At 46.3% G+C, this 20,572-nt stretch overlaps 1 protein-coding gene across 1 annotated transcript in view; it reads right to left on the bottom strand.

Moving 5' to 3' along the window:
- Positions 1-1,260: 1,260 nt before the first annotated feature.
- The window catches only part of LOC108929774 (zinc finger E-box-binding homeobox 2-like), a 73,539-nt gene continuing 54,227 nt past the window's right edge, over positions 1,261-20,572 (bottom strand). The window contains exons 3-10 of the mRNA XM_029256610.1: positions 18,416-18,646; positions 14,692-14,760; positions 12,376-12,564; positions 11,352-11,566; positions 8,624-8,732; positions 6,339-8,329; positions 4,785-4,965; positions 1,261-3,204 (exon numbers count right to left, since the gene is read on the bottom strand). Coding sequence (XP_029112443.1) covers positions 2,609-3,204; positions 4,785-4,965; positions 6,339-8,329; positions 8,624-8,732; positions 11,352-11,566; positions 12,376-12,564; positions 14,692-14,760; positions 18,416-18,646 — 3,581 coding nt within the window. The 3' untranslated portion in view covers positions 1,261-2,608. The remainder of the gene's footprint in view (positions 3,205-4,784; positions 4,966-6,338; positions 8,330-8,623; positions 8,733-11,351; positions 11,567-12,375; positions 12,565-14,691; positions 14,761-18,415; positions 18,647-20,572) is intronic.

Genomic DNA, 20,572 nt, shown 5'->3' with positions numbered 1-20,572 from the left:
GCAATTCTTAAACACCACACTGATTTGATCGATTAGAAGGAGCTTCTCACTGTGTGTTAATCCCAACCCTGGACTGTCATTGAAACAAAGACTTCTTTTGTGAACAGGAGTGCTTTCACCACTTCAGCGTTTCTGTGCTCACATCTTCACGGCCTTTTTTCTCCGCAGATCCCTGGCCAAGCCCTCATCTACAATAGCACTTTAAGTTTGATTCATCCAAATGGGCAATATTCGTCTTCTCCTACCGCCAACCTAATTATGAACACGCTTTGAGTATAATTTGAATTCTACTTACAATCATTTAAGCCCAGTCCTTTTATCTGCAAAAAGTTTCAAATGATTAGGGTTCGTTTTCAAATGGCTTTAGGATCAATATAAAAATTGAAATATGCAAAGCACATTCTATGCTTGGCATTGCACAACCTTTTCCCTTTCATCTTAGCCTTTTGATGCTCTATTTAATCTGCATGAGCGATGTGAAAAAGTCACGGCTATAAGCATGTTCCCATTTAAAGTTGCCTTTTGCTCTCTAAAGTATGGGATTCTTCCTTATAAGTCCAATACCAGTGTTTCATCAGGTATATGCAGTTCTCCTAGTTTTTAATTAGCCTCGAATGTGTTCACAGAATATGTTTTCATATTGTTTTGTACTTCATTTTATTTGCTGTAGTTCAGCAAAACAAATTACTGAACAGTATACGGTATTTGTTGTATTGGTAAAAAATTAATTTTCAAAATTTTCTAAAAGGTAAAAAATCTAATAATATGCGGATGGGGCTCTGATACAAAATCATGTAAATTATAAATCAGGAGGTGTCTGTACAATGGTACCTGAGGACACAGAAATGTAATCTGAACGTTGTACGTTGAGGCCCTGGTTGGGTATGCCCTGCTTTGCCATTAATCAGAATTGCTCTAGTTCAGCTGCAGAAGTTGTAATTCCCAGTGCATGAAACTATTGGCTAAGGAATTTCATGGCTGTCATGAAATCAAATTGCAGCATTATTAAATAATAACATTTTACAAGATCAACATGAGTGCAGAATCCAACAACGCGAAGTAGTTCTGTTCTTTTTTCTTTTTTTCCTTTTTTAATTTAACTACTTTTATTCGAGCATGGTCATTTCCAAGAGAAATTACAAATTAAAAATTCAATAATACTTTTACAAAGACATTTCAGGAAAGATTTCTTCTCTTATGGTATCATACATTGTATTTTAACAGTCCATCTTCATTTTTTTAGCTAAAAAAAACAAGATGAAGAAAGTGGAATTTATTTTCAGTCGAAAATACAGTGTTTTCACAATATTGTATCAAAAGTTCTGAAATTTGGAATTTCCAGTAACTGGAAAGTAAAAGAAACAAAACAATTAAAAATAATAAAATTGAAAATTCGCAATTCACAATTAATGTTTGAAAACACAATAAATGCTCTCTTTACGTAAAATTTGCTCCAATGATCAACGCCATGTTCCTCTTTACTAAAATATATCTATATATTGAAGAACTATAATACTGTACACTACAGTATGAAATAAATAAAATTAGGAAATATAAAATGAGCCACATAAATAAAATGTTATTTAAACCTAGAAATGAATGCAATTTTTGATGTTGCAACAACAAAAAAAAAAAATAAAAAAAGGTTTGGTGTAATACTGACAAAAGTTAATTAAAAATACAGAAAATTGCACAAACAAATGTAAACTAAGGAACTGCTGCCTATTTTTCTAATACTGACATGGGTGCTTCAAAGAACAAGGTGAGCTATTTCTGAACACTGAAGCTGGTGCAGAGGTAACGCAGTCGTCCTCTTCACACTGTACAAGGATGGCACTTGCAGAAACACACAGATTAAAAGGATTGCATATAAGGCTTTTTCTCATTTAAAAAAACACCTTACGAAGGCTTTTTCCTTCACCGCTCACGCCGTCCTTCCACCATTTCTTCATACAGATTTCCTTCACTTCACGGTTGCTTTAAGACTTCGGTATCTTAAAATCACACAGATATCTGTAAGTTCCTTCACATAAAGAAATTCTGAGGCCTAAAATTGTGTGGTTATTTGGCCTGGCAAAAGGGCAAAACTATAGACAACACAAGTGGTAGATACACAATAATACTGATGAACAGCAGTGCGGCCACTACTGATTTTTAAACACTGTATAAATATACATAGGCAATAATTTTTATTATTTTGTAGTGATTATAGAAGCAGAGTGCAATTTGTACAAGTTACTAGTTTGTGCTATAAATACTATGGAACACAGGGTTTTAGGATGTTAGCACCACACTTTTTTAGGCCTTAATACTGTACACTTTTTTTAAAAAAATGTATTTTATCTATTTAATCTTTTTTTTTGCATAATGCATGTTTTAAAACAACCCCACCCTCCCTTCCCCAACTCGAACTCCAAAGCGACATCTCTGTTGGCACGATGGCCTCCTGCCCCCCCAATTCCTTCCAAACAAGCTTCCAGGACGCTTCAGGCACGTACACGTACAGCTTTAACAGAGCAGCGTGTTGTGACAATACGACCGGAAAGAATGACAAGTTAAAACTAAAAAAAGAAGAAGAAAATGGGAAGTTTCCAACACAGTAGTTTTGTTACATGCCGTCCTCCATATTGTCCTCGTGATCAGATTTGGTTTCCGCTTTCCCGTCCACCGAGCTGTCGTCCATCGAGTGCTCGCCGTTCTCCTCCTCGTCCCTCAACGTGTCCGGATACGTGTCCACGCTCTTGACCTCGCTCCCCTCCTCTTCCTCGTCGAACTCGTCCTCCCGCCGGCCCGCCTTAACATATGGCCCTCCGGCCTCCTTCTGCCGCTCCACGGCAACGACACCCACCCTCGCGCCATCCCTCACAACTCCGTCCCGCGTGACTCCATCCCGGTCGTCCGAGTCAGAGTAGCCCTGAGGGGTGATGCCCTGCAGGTAGGCCCTGTTCAACAGCAGCTCCGTGGGCTCCAGGTGGCCCTTCTCGCGCGCCTCCCTCTCCGCCGCCTCTCGCTCCTCGGCCTCCCGCTTGCAGTAGGAGTAGCGGTGGTTCATGTGCTGCGAGTAGGAGCCCGAGTGAGAGAAGCGCTTGCCGCACTTGTCGCACTGGTAGGGCTTCTCGCCCGAGTGCAGCCGCGAGTGCTCGATCAGGTGGTGCTTGTGCTTGAACGCCTTCTTGCAGATCTGACACTGGTGTGGCCGTTTACCTGAAGAAACACAAGCGACAGGAACGGGGTGCGTCAGAATGTCCACGCTCTCTGCGGCATCTGTTCTTAAAACATAACGTTAAGAGGTAAAGGAACAAACAATGACAACATAAAAACAACAACGGGGCAAAGTAACGGAAAAAAAGATACTGTCGTCTCGTACAACACAATTCATATTAAATATACATTTCTAAGTTGTGCAGAATGTTTTCAATACACTTCTGGATCTTAATTTTATTTCGCAATTAAGCATGAAACAAAAACACAGTCATCTGTTCGTGCACTTATGTACACTTTAGACTCCCTCCTATCAATATTGCGTGGAGGAACATAATCAAAAACACTTATTTTAGGCATAGATGCAATACTGCAAGTATTCAACACAAACAAATCATTAAGGCAAATAAACAGAAAAATTTATTCTAAAGAAATGAAGATAGAGGGTGAAATTGAGTTAAGCCAGCGGCTCCTGCGAAAAGGAGGAGAACAAATTCCAATCGCCATTCAACGGTCAGGTCCGCCATATCAGGTCAGGAGTCTAGAAAGCTGCAGTGTGCAGAGCAGAACCGAAGCGGCCAGCGTTGATGGAATGTAATTTCATTGCGTCGTGCCAAATTAACTTCTTAAATGGAACTCCTCTTTGCACTGGGGGCAACCGCAGTTCATATCAGCTTTGGTACGTCTGATTCTTCGAATCATTACAGAGCCCAGAAACATACGGCGTCAGATGAACCGACACCCATCGTAAACCATTGCTGTTACCGTGTCCTTTCTATGCCCCTTGACACCCAGAGCTGCATGAAGCCCAAGCACAAGTTTGGCTAAATCCTTCCCTTGTACCCTGTCTACCCGCTCCTACCGTGGCATTTTGCTGGAGTGCACTAGCAAGTGGTGATGTATGGGGACGAAGGTTTGCCATTAAAGGTAAAAAGGCCAAAAGTTAGTGGTCAGGCATTGGAATTTCAAACACCTTCTGAGTAGGATATAGTGTCACCTCCAAGAGCAGCATAACCTTCATTAAAGGCTCTTTCGCTGCTCCTTAACCATCCACTTGACCGCCGTATTAGAATTTATATTTTTAACGCCTGCCTGCTGATCACAGGAACTTTACACCACTAAAACTGAGGCATTAAACAAAAGGTCATTTGTGACTCTCCCGGCACACATTTCCCACAACTGCTGACTTGTAGCACTCCATCGGTTGTATACGATCCACTAGAAAGAAATACATATTTTTACGCTATAAAAACTTGAATGCTTAGCCATAACATCCACTTTGCCACTTCTGATTCTGCTCCTGGCTACACGCAGCAAGAAAAAGGTTCAAATAATTTAAGCCATAGATGGCTTATCATAATTTTCTCCGCACTCCAAGTTTACGCTGCTGCAAGTTGATGTAGCACATAGACAACATGTCTATTTACCCTGTCAATAGGAAAGAAACAAATGTTAAAGTTTAGGATTATAGATAACACATAAAACTGCAAAAATAACACAAAGAAAAGAAAATAAATAAGAAAGAACAAAACACAAAACATGAAAAAGCATGGGGTAAAATAAGTGTCTGGAACAGTATATACCTGTGTGCTCATATTTGTGTCTTAGGAGGGAACTGCTCTTCTGGAATGTTTTGTCGCACAAGTCACACGCGTACATACCACTTTCAGTCTTCTTAATCTTCTTCCGGGACAGACAGGAGTCAGAGTCTGTCATGTCATCCAGGCCTGACATATAATCTGCAGTTCCGTCAAGAAGCTCCCCCTATAAAACAACCGCATTGTTTAAATCCACACCTGTCACCTAAATATAGGCCCTGTTCAGCCGCCCGTCTCACTGCGTGAGCGGAACACACGGTGGCCCGCTCACACTGTCTTCTCACCTGGAAGCATCTAAAAAAAACAGCATATGTGCTTTCAGCTGAAGCTGTGGATGGGTTTTAGCCCGAGACACGGTATACATAATTATAAATGGTATCAGACACACAAACCGACGCTGCATAAAAAGCCTCAGATTGAGGTACTTAAAAAGATATTTACGAAAAGTTCGAACTGCACATAACCAATGAGGCCTGTCTGAATGGCGTTCATACTGCTGTACTCAAAGTATTTGCATTTGAATCTGGTTTAATTTTATACATGAAAGGGTGTTAATTCTATATTTATATTTTCCTCTTCCGTAGAAAAGACTAACCCGATAGACTTACTCATATTAATGGGGGGAAAGAATTACATTAGAGGGTCACAATAATAAGAGGCCTTTGTGGGGCAAATTGCCACAGTCTTCTAATTTTCAACTCATAATGATTAAATCAAGGAGAGCACTAAATGGACAGGAATTGGGACACACCCAATGGCCTCATTAGAAGTGCCTGCTCCGGCCTGACTGCGATTCCGGAAACATTACGGCATCCGTTTTTAAGATGGGAGCACCAGCGTTCCGCAGTCAATTCGAGCCAAGTGCCCGTAGCTGTATTTTTTAAATCTAATTTAATAACTTAGAATGGGAAACATTATTAATACTTTTTTATCAAAATGGTACCCTCTATGTTAAACAGCCCTCAGCATTCGGCAGTAATGAACACAGATCCGCTACATTATTAATCCCTGTGTTGAAACTCATTTTGGCTTTTCCTCTTTCGAAAAAGAAAAAAAGGGAGAAGATAACACTGCTGCAGATAGAGAGTTAAAACGAGCCTCGGCTCTGCTAGGGCAAAGTCACAGCCTTTCACCCAGTGGACTCATCGCTAATTAGTACCTGAGAAGAACCAAAACAGGCCAGAACGTGATGCAGATGCACGGTAGGACCGAGGAGAGACTGGCACAGCTGGCGCTGCGATCCTGTTTGCCACGTGGGCAATCTAACACGTCTGGCAACACCTGAATCTTCACACCACAACCTCTAAAGCTCCATTTACACATCGATTCCTCTAATGAAGCGTGCAGGAGAACTAAACAACCCCACGCTTGACAGGCAGCTGTTTACCTTGTCAGCCGTGTGAGTTCACTGTACGGCAGGTAAATGTGAATGCACGCTACGACTGCTGAGCTGAAGGTGCTGAACTGCAGAATGAGCAAGTCGTTTCAGAGCCTCGAGAAATGACATGTGAGGCTTTGAACTACAAATGGCTCATTTACCTGGAAACCTTGCTTGCGCTGGTATTTCCTTCTTTGCTGCATTTCAGCAAACGTAGGTGCTCCCGTTGCATAAGTGTAGGCCATGTGGGGGAGGAAGCTCATGGGGTCCAGCCCTGGGTAGGGTCTCAGCCCTGGGATGCTGGCCTGGACCGGGGGCATGAAAGTGGCTGGGGGAAAGGCGCTCTGTGGCGGAAGTGACGTATATAAGGGTTTGGCACTGAAGTGGTTAATACTAAATATGGGGCTAGTGCTTTTATCGAGGTTGCTGTTGTTGGAGCCAGCAAATTCATTTTTTAGGTAGGCCAAGTTTAAAGGCTCTTCCAAGTGCTCACGTGGTGAAGAAATGCTGTTGTGGTCAATGGTAATAGCGTTGGGTTTTGGCCGCCTTTTTACAGTCATTATGCTTTTAGGCTCCTTCATGAGTTTTGGCAACGAGAGGTCCAGAGGCTCGGCCTGGAGGTCCTCCGAAGTGAAGCTGTTTGGAGTGTACGAGCTACTGTGGGAGTTTTTCGAAGACGTGGAGGAGAGGTTCAAGGGAGAAGGAGTGTTGCTCCTTGAGTGGTCCAACTTCTCGCCCATCGGCTTACCTCCTGCAAACTGGGCAGTTTTCGAAAGCCGCAAAGGCGTGTCGCAGTTGTTGACATTGTTATGTAGCTCCGCTACGGCAGGAGATGTCATGCGATCAGCTGGCTTGACCAGGGACACCGGAGACCTGGCTGCCATGGAGTCTTTAGTGGGAGTATGGTTACTGGGAGCCAAAACCATCTCCCCACTGTTCCGCGCTAGTGGTGGGGTCCTGGGTTCGCTGTACTGGTAGACTTTCCGCTGCTCGAACCACTCTTTCACAAATTCCTGAGGGAGGCCGACCGCTATGGAAATCTTCAGTAGTTCCTCTGAGTTGGGTTCCATGTTCATGGCAAAGTAAGCTTTGAGCACGGACATGTGGTCCTTGTAAGGGTTGACAGGGCTGACCATTCCTTTCTCAGACAACATGGAGGACAGCAGAAGGGTATGCTTTTCTGTAAATGCCCCTGGCTTGCTGGGTGCAAGGTTTTCATTTGGCTGAAGGACCGCCTTGATCTCCTCATTCATTTTGCACAAGTATCGCTCATGCTGGTGCAAAGGGATCGGTCCTGGAAAGGTTTCCTTGCAGTACTGGCAAGCAAAGGGCGTAAAAAGACTGTTCTCATGCACCTTGTCCTCCGTACCTAAATCTAACATGTGATTGGATTTCTCCTTTTTGATATTGCTAATTTGTCTCTTTGAGTCCGAGGTCAAGCTCTGCAGACAAGCTTTGGCTTCATTCACCTTTTCCAACGTGTAGTCGATGATGCTTTTGGTGGCACCATTGTGGCTTACGACAGGCAGACCCGCCGGAGGAGCGCCTGGGGATGTTAACCCCTGCTTCTGCTCCTCCATCTGAGATCCAAGCTCCTTCATGAAGGCCTTTATCTTGGAGATCTCTTCAGGCTTGCAGTCCATTTTCTGTCTGCATACAGTATTGTCCACAATCTGGAGGACCTTCTGCACCTCACTCATATTGTTCCCAAGGCCAGGGTAGCCGAGCAGCTGCGAGTCCATACCGATGCCCAGGTGCTGCAGGGGGCTCTGGGCCGAGCTGTGGACTCCTAGCGGACTCCCGCCTCCCACCCCTCCATTCATGAAGGGCCCAGGGGTGCCAAATCCGTGTGAGGCCATCATGAGCTTGTAGTCACTGAAGTCTTGGGGCTCCATTTTTATGTTCATGTGGCTGGACTGGTCCGGGAGCCCCAGTGGCTTGCCATTCTCCAGCTTGTGCCGGAGCTGCGTGATGGCTGAGTTGGTGGGCGAGGAGGATGCTGACGTTGGGGAGGAGCCAGATTTCATGCCGCTACGCATGCGCCCGTTTACCGCAATCAGCCCGATACACTTCTTGCTGCTGATGTGCGAGCTATAGGAACCCGAGTGGGAGAAGCGTTTCTTGCAATTGGAGCACTCGTATGGTTTCTCGCCTGGGACAAAAAATAGAATATATTACTTCTTCAATACAGCATACCATAAAATAAAAAAAAGTCAAAATACAGTTTCCAAAATGTACATCCATACTTTGAATGCACAGCAGCCGAATCGTACTCATCTGACTGACCGAATGAACTTAAAGACGTAGGCTTGAACGCCAGCACTTTTACGGATATCGGAAGAGAAAAAATACTGTTCGATTCTGTAAGCTCCTGTGAAGTTCACACCAAACTCAAATAAAGGTAATGAATATTCAAAGGAGGTGCACAGGCCCCCTTGCTACCCACCGCTGTGAATCCGCAGGTGCTCCTTCAGATGGTGTTTGTATTTGAAGGCCTTGCCGCATTCTGTGCATTTGAACTTGCGGTTGCCAGCTCCCTGGTTCAGCAGTTGGTGCTGTGGAAGGGAAGGTATTTACATGTGATCCACGCAAACATTTCGGAGGAGGAGTTCAGTCGATAATCACAATCGGCCTGACGCACGCGAGCCAAATGGCACAAATTGCAACAGACCATCTTGCCTTTCTACTTCCAACACCAGGAAGGGAGCACCAGAGCGCCGACGACAGCGGAGTGAATCACATACCTTTTTAATTTCCTGGCTCACGAGCGAGAGAACCATGCCTTTAGAATTTGGCAAGCGGATAAAAAAAATAATAAAAAGCCTCCTTTTAAAAGAGTTTCCCCTCATTAGAAACCGCAAACGGATCTAGTTTTATTAATTAGGGGTAATCACTGGGGTGAAATTCAGATTATTTTATAGGCCATCTCCCAAACTATGAAAAATAAATATAATTTTATATGAAACAAAACATATTTATGCCAATTGAAAATTAAGTAATTAGCAGCGTATTGAAAATCTGAAACCAGCCTGCGTACAAATGTATAACCCATCGTTTGGGCAGATTGCCTCTGCGGTGAAGGTAGACTTTTCACTGCATGCCTACTACTGCGATGGAAATGAGTGGACCCCCAAAATAAAAACATAGCGGCAACAACCACAACAACGGCGGCATCAGCCTGGGGCCGCATGCCGGGCGTGCCCAATTAATGTAGAGTGGGTGGCGGGCATGTTAAACGCACACAAAAGCTTTCTCAGCCTCGGTTGTGGGGTTACCGGGCCCCCTGATCCATGACGACAACTGGTTGGGTGTGCGCCGACTCTACCCACATTCCTGGGGAGACAGATGGCATTGCGCGGGACACAGGCGGGGTCTGTTCAGACAGCAGCCTTCTTCTGAGATCAAGCAGGATCGAGGGTGCTGGCCAGTGCTGCCGAGGGCCACCTCCCCCCCTCCCGCCTGCCCCCCCCCCCAGCTCCGCGTTGCCGAGCGCCATAAACAAACAGCAACAGCTGCTCCGGCTGCTCGCCACCTCGCCTGTAAGGAGCGTGGTAAACTTTACTCGTGCCACACCTAATAAGACACAATCGCTCTCCCTCACTAATGGTAAATGCCACAAGCAAATGAGGGGATTTTTCAAGAAGAGCGAAGCTGACATTACTCCGCGCTGCTCGGCGTAATATGGAGTGCGAGGTCACGTCTCAGCTTTACACCTGATTTGCCTTTAGCTTACAAGTATTCATCCCATCCTGTCACGTGCTCTCCATCTACATTTATTAGGCACATCGAGGAAATTAATCATAATAACGAGTGATAATAATAATTGAGCTGTATGAAATTTTAGAGACTAAAGCATATCCCTAAGGATTCAAATGACACACTCAACAAACATGTTTCACTTCAGTCATTTCTGCATCATTATTTTAAAGGCTGTTCTCTAAAAATAATGTGTATGTAGAGTGTGGAACATATTTAACTAGAATTTCTCTAGCCAGCGTTACGAGGTACGGAGTGTGACAGCGATGACGGAAAAACACGAAGGAAGTCATGGAGGAAGTGGTCCAAGGAGGAAGTTCCTCGGCATGGGACTCTCACATATTACATCACGTGAGATGGGACAGATCATGTTGCCCAGTATGTTCTGGAATGTGGCCAAGCTCGAAGCGCACTGACCCGTACCGTGAATTGCATGCAAACGCAGGCCAGTCAAGGGATGTTGTGAAGAAAGTCCTCCAAAATGGGGGGAAGTGTAGAGATAAACAAACACTTAAGAACTTTAAGGATTAGGACACTGGATCGCTAGACAGGCCATCTGTTCTTGCTCAAATCGACCCAGGTGGAGTGAGGTAAGAAGTAAGGTACCCCGTGTCCTTATTCCGTTGCGTTACTTGGGCAATGTCAGTCGGTGCTGAAATCCGAAAGGCTACCGGCGTTTAGTGCAAAAATGAAAATTGGATGTTTAAATAAGTCATGGACAGCATGGCTGCTGTTTGCAGGACTGCTGGCAGAGCGCTGCACAGAGAGGTGGGGAAATGTGGCCCAGAGCAGAGGACTCGTGGCTTTATTTCAGAGCCGGGAGAACGGATGCGGCCCGCTTCGTTTATTACGGGCCAATTTATCGAGGGCCCACATGTTAAAAGGAGGACTTGAACGGAAGAGCGTTGTCCTGTATCCCCTTCTGCTTCTGCCGTCCGTGGTGCAACCAACACCGTATTTGGACTTACATTCGATATCAAAGCCATTCTCACAGAGGAGCTGAACCGTGGAGAATTTATGGCCCGATTTTCTGCCATTAGGAAAATATGTTTAATGAATGGAGATGCCTAATAAAAAGAGGGAAGAGGCGGAGATACTCTGGCCAGATTTTTAAGCAACATAAAAGCTTAAGAGTAAAGTGAAGTTAAAGAGCAGATAAAATTTGTAAATTGGAAATTAACACAATCATTCGATCGTGAACATAGGACTGCTAAATCATATCAGAGGAGGCCATCAAAAAACCATTTAGGCCTCAATTAAAGCTATTACCATTAAAAGATCCGCATCTTCAAAATGCCATGAAAAATTAATAATGATTGCCAATCAAAATTATATCTTTTCTCCAAGGAGTTATTGCTCATTAGAAAGAAAGGGCGAGGGAAGAGGAAGGGGAAGGAAAGAGGGCCTGCGATGCTCACCTGATCTCGTCCCGGCTTGTGCGTGGCCATGTGGCGCTCGAGCTGAGTGCGGTACGCGAATGTGTAGCTGCACAGCGGACAGGCAAAGTTCTCCTCGTTCTTCTCATGCCGGTACTTGATGTGCTCCTTAAGCGATGTCAAGCGCTTGTAGCCCCGGTCGCAGTAGGGGCAGGTCAACAGTTGGGCAAAAGCATCTGGAGTACCAGGTGGCAGGTCTGCAGAGGGGGGCGGGGGGCGGGGTGGACGGGGGGAGCCGGCCAAAAAGGTCAGCGAATCAATGGCAGCTAATGGGCGCGATGCCCAGAACAGTATCGGAGGTGCCTCTGCAATCTGCTCTGTATCGTCCCCTGGCCTCAGTCTCGTATCCGTGCCCTCTGACTCAGACACACACACACACACACACACACACACACACACACACACACACACACACACATACACAGACTCAGGACAGGTTGGAACAAATCTGCCAGGCCTGTGTCAGCAGAATCAATTAGGACATGAATATATCTGGCTGTTTCCATGGCAGGATTTGGGCATTTTTTAATATTTTCCAATATTACTAGTTAACACACCACTCTACACAATATGAAAACATAAGATTTTGCAGGAAAGTAATTTTTATGCACGTTTACTTAGCTGGTGATTTTACTAAAAGCAACTTACAATATTTTACGCTGTTGCACAGCTCGGTATTTTAATGGACTAAGTAGCAGGCAGTGGAGCTTGAACCGACAACCTTCAGGTTTACCCTTACATTTTTCTTTTTTTTTTCATCTGAGAGGAAATAGCATTAAGGGTCCTAAATCCCTTTGATAGGCTTGCTTAATACATTTTTTCACACTCTCGTCATTTATGAAATGTCCATCATAAATCTGATTCTCTTCACTTGAATCCCCCATACACCCCCCAGGCTTTGGAGGTGCACTATCCAGTGTCGGGGCTCGACAGCTGTCACGCAGCGGTGGAGGTAAACACACGGCCGTCGTGCCAACTCGAGGGTCCCGTGGATCCGAATTCTCACCGTTTTCCTCCGGCCCGTTGGCCTCCGGCGTCCCCAGGCGTGACAGCTCCTCGGGGGCTTCTGGGTAAATGATGGCCGTGTCGCCACGTTGCAGGTACTCGGCAATGCTGACCACATGGCTCTCACTATCCTCCAGCTTCCGTTTGGCAAAGAACTCATCAAATTCCGAAGTGCAATCAACGTTCTTAACTAAGAGAAGGGAGATGGGAACATTAATCAGTTTTTATATTTATGCAGTTTTTACTGGACCACCTTTCTTGGGGTTTGAAATTTAAATGTTATTTCCTGAATTTGTTTTTTTAAATTCCCTTTTCTGCTCAGTGCCTAGTGGCAAACCATGTATAATAACACGCTATCAGCAATAAAGTTAAAGGTTCCTACAACATAATGTTAAAGTACTGTGGCATAGGGAATGTGTTCCAAATGTGATGAAAAATGGAGCGGAAGGCATTAAGGTGGCAATATAGCAAGTATAGATCTCCGTTACGTGCCGTCTTGTCACGTAATGGCCACTAAAATATGAGTTCATCTCCACAAAGTCCCAGATTAAACAGTGGAAAATGTTTTAGAGACAAACCCTTTTTTTCCTTCACTTTAAACATATTACCAGTTACACTACGGATGCTTACGTGGAAATTCGATTTGCATGGGCTGCCAATTTCACCACTCCCTCTTCATAGTTCAGATTGCATTTAATTTGATTACAATGCTTAAATGAGGAATCTTAAAGACATTTTTTAAACTAGGGCTGATAATTAAATCAAGATATTGTGATTAACTCTATCAGAAACATTTTTTTTTTTTGTTATTTACATACTTTATCACCCTTAAGTCCCTCTTCTTTATTGGCCAAGCCGAAGGCATAACGCGGGAAACGCAAGCGGGGCACTCATAATGAATGAAAACAAAATAGTGCAAACAGTGCTCAGGGCGCACAGAGCATCGCTGGAATGTGCTCTACAGTTTTGGATCTACAGGGAACCCAGAATGCTGCAGGATGGAGATAGCTTCCCCCAGCCGCTAACTTCCATTAGCCAGGAAATGACAGTCCCACACTGGCACACAGCGATTACGGGCCAAAACCCGTCTGCCCTGCCGACCTGCCAAGTCTGCTTCTGATCTCCATTATAATGCAGCATTTTTTACTTTTGATGTCTCTTTCTCCAGTGGTCTTCCGATCCCACATTTGTCAACTAGGCTATAAATAAAACACACGAGAGCGGAAAAGATAAGTTTTCTATGATGGGGTCTCATTTTTACTGGCTACCAATTAATTCGATTGGCGTCTCAACAAGCAAAGGTAAACTTCATGCTTTCCGCGGTTTGTCGGCCTCTAAATATTTTATGGTGCGATTTGTAAAAGGTCAAGACGGTGGATTATGTCATTGTCAAAAATGGCTTGAAAATGCCAAACTGCCAAGCGGATGGTGTACGACTGTGCGGCGCACCAGTAAAAGTAGGACATGCAGTTTGCTCTGCTCTCATTAAAATGCCTGCATCTCTAATGCCCCCACTTTGTGTACCGCAGTGATCAAACACACGGTCCCGTGGACGCCGAGGATCTCCCCTCGTAATCCCCCGCCGGAGGTCCAGAAAGTAAACACTCCCAGGTCTCGCTGCCCACGGCTTTCAAAGCACATGAGCCAAACAAATCGAATTTACACAAATCGCATTTCGCAATGAACAGCAGCCTGTGATGCCGAACGCATCTCGCCACCAACAAAATCTTGGTTTTTCGTTCTCGGCCAGCGCGGGGCTCAGATCTCTCATCCGGCAATAGGAGGCTTGTGTATGCTTCTCATTAAGGAAATCACACAGATTAAATAACACCTAAGCAGGGTAAAGTTTTGAAAGCAAACACGCTGAGTGATTTCTAAACGCAGTTATGAGAGATGAGAATTCTGAACTCGGTGCATCTCATCGTTTCGAAGGCCATCGGGTCTTCAGCAGAACACTGCATATCTTTATTTCTATGGAAACCAAAGTGCTTCCCAAAAACAAGGAAGGCAAAGCGGCACACGAGATCGAGAAGTCGCGGGGAGCCGCTTTGCTCGGCAGAGACCGTTCACACGGGCGGCACCGCAGCCAATCGGCAGCACTCTGCATGACATCATGGAAGGAGAAGTTAATTCCCCAGAGGCTCGTGGGCGGAAATCATCTTTGTTTGCTTAATTAGAAATGGCAGGTAGGATTTGGGCTCCTCTGGTTCAAACAGACCACAGAGGAGAATAAACACACATGTACACACAAATGAGAGAAAAGAAGAAATCGGTGGCCTCCACCAAAATGTTCCATGATGGAAGGGCGCTCGCTCACCTGTACCGTTTCCGACTGACTCAAGGCTGGCTCCGGGACCCACGGTGCCGTACTCATCCTTCATGTCATCTGCAAGGAAACCGGAGAGAGGTGCTCAGCGCTGCTGTGGGACAGAGGAAGCCAAGTTTGCCGCACAGCTTCGAGAGAAAGACACTGAGGTGCTACACGGGCCGCAGCGCTCCGGTTCGCCGCGCGGAGGAAGGCTGTGGTCTGTTCACCTCAGGCGCTGCAGAACACGTGAGGCCTTCCTCAAGTCCACCTGAGCAATGTCACATGGGCCGTGAACATCAAGTTCCCTCTTGTGATTTTGCAAGCGGCAGCAGAGAGGGGAGGGGGCGTATCCGTGTGTGTGGGAACGCGGTGCTGGAACAGCCTCGCCGCTGGGCTTCGACCCCTCTTGTCTTATTATCAATTAGTTTAATGCAAGCGGCAGCACAGACACTGGCGCGGCTCACATTCTCCCCCGACATAGGTAAAGCCCATAAATAAAGCCCTGCTGATGGATAGACAGACTCATAAAAAACAAAAGGCCAAAAAAAAGTGATGCCTGACCTCAGACGTTGGGGGGAATTCTCCCGACGCAGCCAACAAGAGGGCATTGTTGGTGCCGCAGACAATTAACTTAAACAGCTTCCCCTGCAACTCCTTCCACCGTGTCTTTAGAAATTAAATCAAGGTATTTCCGAGAAGGACGGTCCCCCGTTACAAATATAGCTATTGTGTCTATTCCTCCTGGCCGCACTCATGTGATACCTCCTAGGAGTCACACGCACCATCAGCTCCCTTCTGGAAGCCTTGCAAGTCCAACGGAGGGGGGAGGCAATGTTCTCTCTCCCTTTCTCTCTCTCTCTCTCCCCCTCTCTCTCGCTATCTTCACACAATGCACAAGATTTTTTAAACTCGTCCGTTTCCTTCCTATTCCTTGCATGGGCTGCAAACTGCACTTCTTGCTATTAAGCCATTGGTTCAAGACTCACTCTGCTCCCTGCAGACATGATTAAACAAACTTACATTATGACCACAAAAGGCAGCACAAAACACGGTATCTTCCATATTTACTTTACACTTCTCCCGAATGTCCCTTACCACTGTAGGTTGTTTACAACAATTTCACCATTTATACAGCAGGATCAGGTCAGGGTAAGTACTCTTCCTTGAGAGTATTACAGGAAGTCATGGGAGATGAACCCACATCCTTTGGGTCCAAAGGCAGTGGCACTATCCAATATGGTACTTGGTGTACCGTACATAAATCCCACCAAAAGATTTTACAGCTGATTTTACTTGAAGTTTTACTGAACAGCTACATTGCAATTTGCAGTATTGTTCTGTCAAAAGCATTTTAATTTCACACACCAGTCAACTCTAAATGTATTCAAAGCATTTAGTGTATTTAGATGGAAAACACTATATTTTCCGCTGTTTTTGCAAGGCCCTTAAAACGTAAAATCATAACCTAGGGCTTGTGCCACATCACACTCAAAGTGGTGAACGGAAAAAAAAACTTCCTCCTGCACTAAACAGATAAAAAAAAGCCCTTCGGAGAGCAAGGAGGGCCTCCGTCGAATGGGACGCACTCGCTTTTCCCTTGGTGTGAAGCTCAGCGCTTGGTGTTTGGATCGTCTCTTGGTCATGACAACAAACCGGCCTTTGTCCTCATGGCGGCAGCGCTGAAGTCACACTGGGGCTCTGGGACAAATCAACTCCCAGCCACATGTTGCGAAGCATACATTTTACAAACTCACACACTTATACACTATATACTTTGGCAGCAGCGAATTACGCTTTGGATTCGTTCTTTGCGCTCGTTTTCCTTGAAAGGCCCTGAACACCAGACAGTGTCGTCAGCAGTAATCAATGGGCACATCTTCTTTTCCTCCTATTCCTGCCATCTTCGAGCCATCTCTGCTATCGCTACTCAAGGAATGTGGGAATCCTTCCACCAGGAGGTGGACTGAGACCACTAACGCATGTTCTGTGCTCCTAACCCTGGCAGCTTTGATCATTTTTTAAGCGTTAGCCCTCACACGTTGGCGCCGGTCTATTAGGTGCCGGGGTTCGTGTAGCAGGAAGCGCGGCGCGACTGAATGTTTGCCCTTTGTGTCTGTACCTGATAAATCAAACGGCTCCGGCGCGTGCAGAAGTCGGGGGACAGAAGGAGACGAGTGTTTAAATCAGTGCTCGAGCTCGGATTGAGTCCAGAACACCGTTTCCGAGCCTCCGTCGGCCATGTCTACCTAGTGCCACCGATTCCCTCCGTTCTGAAGTTATTGCTGTTTTACCTCATTTTGGCTTAACGTTAAAAAAGCAAAGAAAAAACAGGTTCCACTCTGCTTTCCGAATTCCTGTAGCCACTCTTGAAATATGGACAAAAAAAGCAGGGAAATTAGAGGGAAAACAGGCCGGCAAGAGCGCAGGTGATTTATCTGACACCTCCGTCAATGGCAGTGACATCACAGCCGTCCGCCCCATCGCGGGACGAAGGAATGTCAAGGACGACTCTCGGCACAGACCTCCTGGCTGCGGCGGCACGGAAAGGCACAGCGAGAGCTCCAGACCTGCAGAACACGGGCGCGAGGAGAACGGCACAGCTTATCTCAGCCCAAAGCTATGTGCTGAGGTATCACTGTAGACAGCGCGGCACCGCGTGGCACCAAAAAAAAGGGAGAAGAAGGAAAACACAGTGCCCACAAGTCTGAGCGAGATCCCCGACGTCCCCCGGACGGAGGGCTCCGATCCGGGCTGCGAGAAACACGGCAGATACTCTATCGCATGAGAAACGCATTATCGGGGAGCCGCAGCACGGCTGGAATAAAGACATCTAGGCACCGCTTTACAAAAAAAGAGGGTGCATGTTTATCTTTTCTTACAATTGTTTTAATAGTATGTCAAATAAATAACGGCCCTTCCAAGTCGCCCTCGTCGGCCCGTAATTTGGTTAAGACAGCAGATGTATCCAGCATTGATTACCTTTCACATGGTTTTTTATGCTGATGACGGTGATGATGATGATAATCTCCGCCAAGTCAAACACTTTTCAGTAAAATGCAGATTTCCTCCTTTTTGCCAGAATTAAAATTTTAAAGTCCTGAGCGATTCTCCTTTCAGCACAGTGCGCAGCTAGTTCATTAGCCAGAATGAATAGGCCACGCCGGCTCGCTGGAATGGGCTGTCTTACATGAGTTCGCAGCATACTCTGTTTCTGTCACTACGCTCCGAGAGTCATTGACTCTTATTATACATGTAAATGGCTATCATAAAAATAAAAATTTCATTTAAGATTGTTAATGACTTCTGCAGCAGCCTGGCTTCCTTTAATGATTATCCTCTGCCCCTAATTAAAAGTATTTATCTTTCAAGCATCCACGGCGAGGCCTCCCCGATCCGGGGCGTTGCGTCGAGGAGAGAGAAAGGAAGGAGACGCACAAAAGGGCTCCCAGGAGTCACCTGACACTGGCCGGGTTACCAGCGTGGAAATCAGGAAGGTAACAAACATTTACTAAGTACAGGCACATCCTGTTCTAGTGAAACCAATAAAAACAGATACATGGTGTGAACTGGGGTTCATGAATAATGTGCTCCTTGTTTGCTGTAGCGACAGAGAAGAGCTGAGTGAGGGAAAGGAGAGGAGGCGGAAACTCGCAAAATTATCAGAGAGCACAGAAATTAGTCAGAGGTGGTATAAGGCTAGGACAATCCCAGCGCGCGTGTGTGTGTTACTCACCAGTACCGTCGACGGAAGGGTGCAGCACGTTGCCTTCGTGCCACGTGTGCTCCACGCCGCTGTCCCTCATTTCGTCGTCCTCGTCGTCCTTAGAGGGCAGTGCGTGGCCCAGGTGCGCCGCTCCCATCGGACTCCCCTCGCCGTTGAGCAGGCCGTCCTCCTCGGGAACGAGCAGCCTGTCATCCTCGTCCGTCTCCGAGCCCGTCTCCACCACGTTCTCGTAGTTCAGCACTGCGGTGGAAAAGAACAACCGTGCACCGTTGAGGACGGGACCACAGGATCGGCCAAAGCGCCGGCTCCGCCCGGCCCCCTCACTAAGCGGATCCTTGCGACCTCGCCCAGGTCGGTGGCGCTGCGCTGCGGTGGCGATCGCCAGCTCCTCTGACGCAGAGTGCGGTCAGCTGCTGGGCAGACGAGCCAAAATAGCCTCTGAATTTCAGCTGTAAGGAGCTGCCCGGGATGCCGAAGGGACACACCTTCCAGAAGCGCGAGATGAAAAGCATGCCCCCAATGGCAAGCATGTGTCGCACTTCTGATGTTTGCACATTTTTCATATCTCACACGACTAGAGACCATACATCGCAGACCCAGATTAGCACCGAGACCTCTGTTAACTTCCAGGCATGTGTCATTAGCTTGGTTTTTTTTTAGGCCTTCGTACCTGGAACCGTTAGCCACCCGACATCTTTCTGACCGAATCAGCCACCGGCGTGATGCACTGACCCTTTTTTAGGTTCAGCTGACGATTTCAGCTCTAACGGGGGCCTTCTTGAACGCAAGCCGCGTTCCTTGTCTCGAGAGCCTTTTCTACGAGTCGTGTCCGAATGAAAGAGCGCCTCCGCCAGCCGCGGAACAGGCAACACGCGGCTAGCACATGGCCCGCGTCGCCGCCTTCGGCATCTTCTCTTAAAATAGGCGGCGTGTAAATAAGGTTTGCGAACGCAATCGAAGGTGCCTGTTTCTGAATTACCCTCACCGAGGTTCTGGACCCGTGCGCCAGTACATAAATTGTCCACTTTGGCGGAACCGAGTGAAAGATTAGAGTAATAAATGCAGGCCGTTAGCTTAGCCGCGGAAGCGCAGCCGCGTGCGCAGATGCGTCTACCCTGCCGGGGAGGCCAACGCGGCCCTGAAGGAATACATGCACAGAATGAGAAAGGCAGAGGGCGGGGGGGCGGGGGCAACTGGGGGAAAATATAATCATGACATCATGGGAAAGAGGCAAAGAAAAATGGGCGGCAGGAAGAAAAAAAAAAAAAGCCATCGACAATTTTCAGGTTCGTTTTGAGTTTACGCCCAATAAAGCAAACTGCAGCAAAGTTATCGCGGCACACTATCTCCAGAACACACTGCCAACTTGAGGGAAGTGGCGAGGAACAGACGTGATTTTTTCAAAGTTAAGATTTCGATCTAAAGCGATATCAGCCTATTCTTATTCTGGCTGATTACAAAGGAGAGGAGAGGAAAAAAAGGGAACAAAAAACCCAGACTTTTTTGTTAAACTGGTGACAAAAAGATTACACTGCACATATCTGTTCATAATATGATCTTTGTATAATCCACTGGCCTGTACTTGCCTTCCGAACAACTGCACAACAGGTGCAAATTAAAATGAGAAGGGCCGCAGAGGCGGGGGCCGCCGAAATCCGCTGACCTGGTTTGAATACCAATTGACTGGGGGAAACAAAACCTTTTCAAGAGGTGTGACCACAAGGGTTTAGGCAAGTTCAGGCCGGGTAATGCCCTCCGAGATGAGAAAGAAAGGGAAGGCAGCCTAAGAAAGTGAGACATTCGAACTCGCTGTGTGGTCCACATATACCTTGGCACAATTGGTAATGCGCTTTTATTTTAATTTCACTCGCGACCCCCCCAAAGCCTCCCAATGCACACAGTCACCGTCTCCCCAGCAGCGACGGAGATTTAACTATTTCTTAGCAACATGTTGAGGTACCACCGCCCCCTCCCTTTGCAGGCTCGCTAGGAGAAGCAACAAAAGACCCAGAGGCCTGGGAAGCTATCACCCCCAACCCACACCCCACAGCCCCCACCAAAAAAAAAAAAAAAAAAAAAAAACAGGATAAAAAGTGAATAAAAGCAAAGCCAGAAGGAATGAATGAAATTATCTAAGGCTGGACAACTTTTAAAAGGCCTTTATTC

The sequence above is a fragment of the Scleropages formosus genome, chromosome 12 (assembly GCF_900964775.1).
Source record: "Scleropages formosus chromosome 12, fSclFor1.1, whole genome shotgun sequence".
Classification (NCBI taxonomy): domain Eukaryota; kingdom Metazoa; phylum Chordata; class Actinopteri; order Osteoglossiformes; family Osteoglossidae; genus Scleropages; species Scleropages formosus.
Note: the sequence above shows the minus strand (reverse complement) of the source record. Positions and strands in the feature narration are given on the sequence as shown.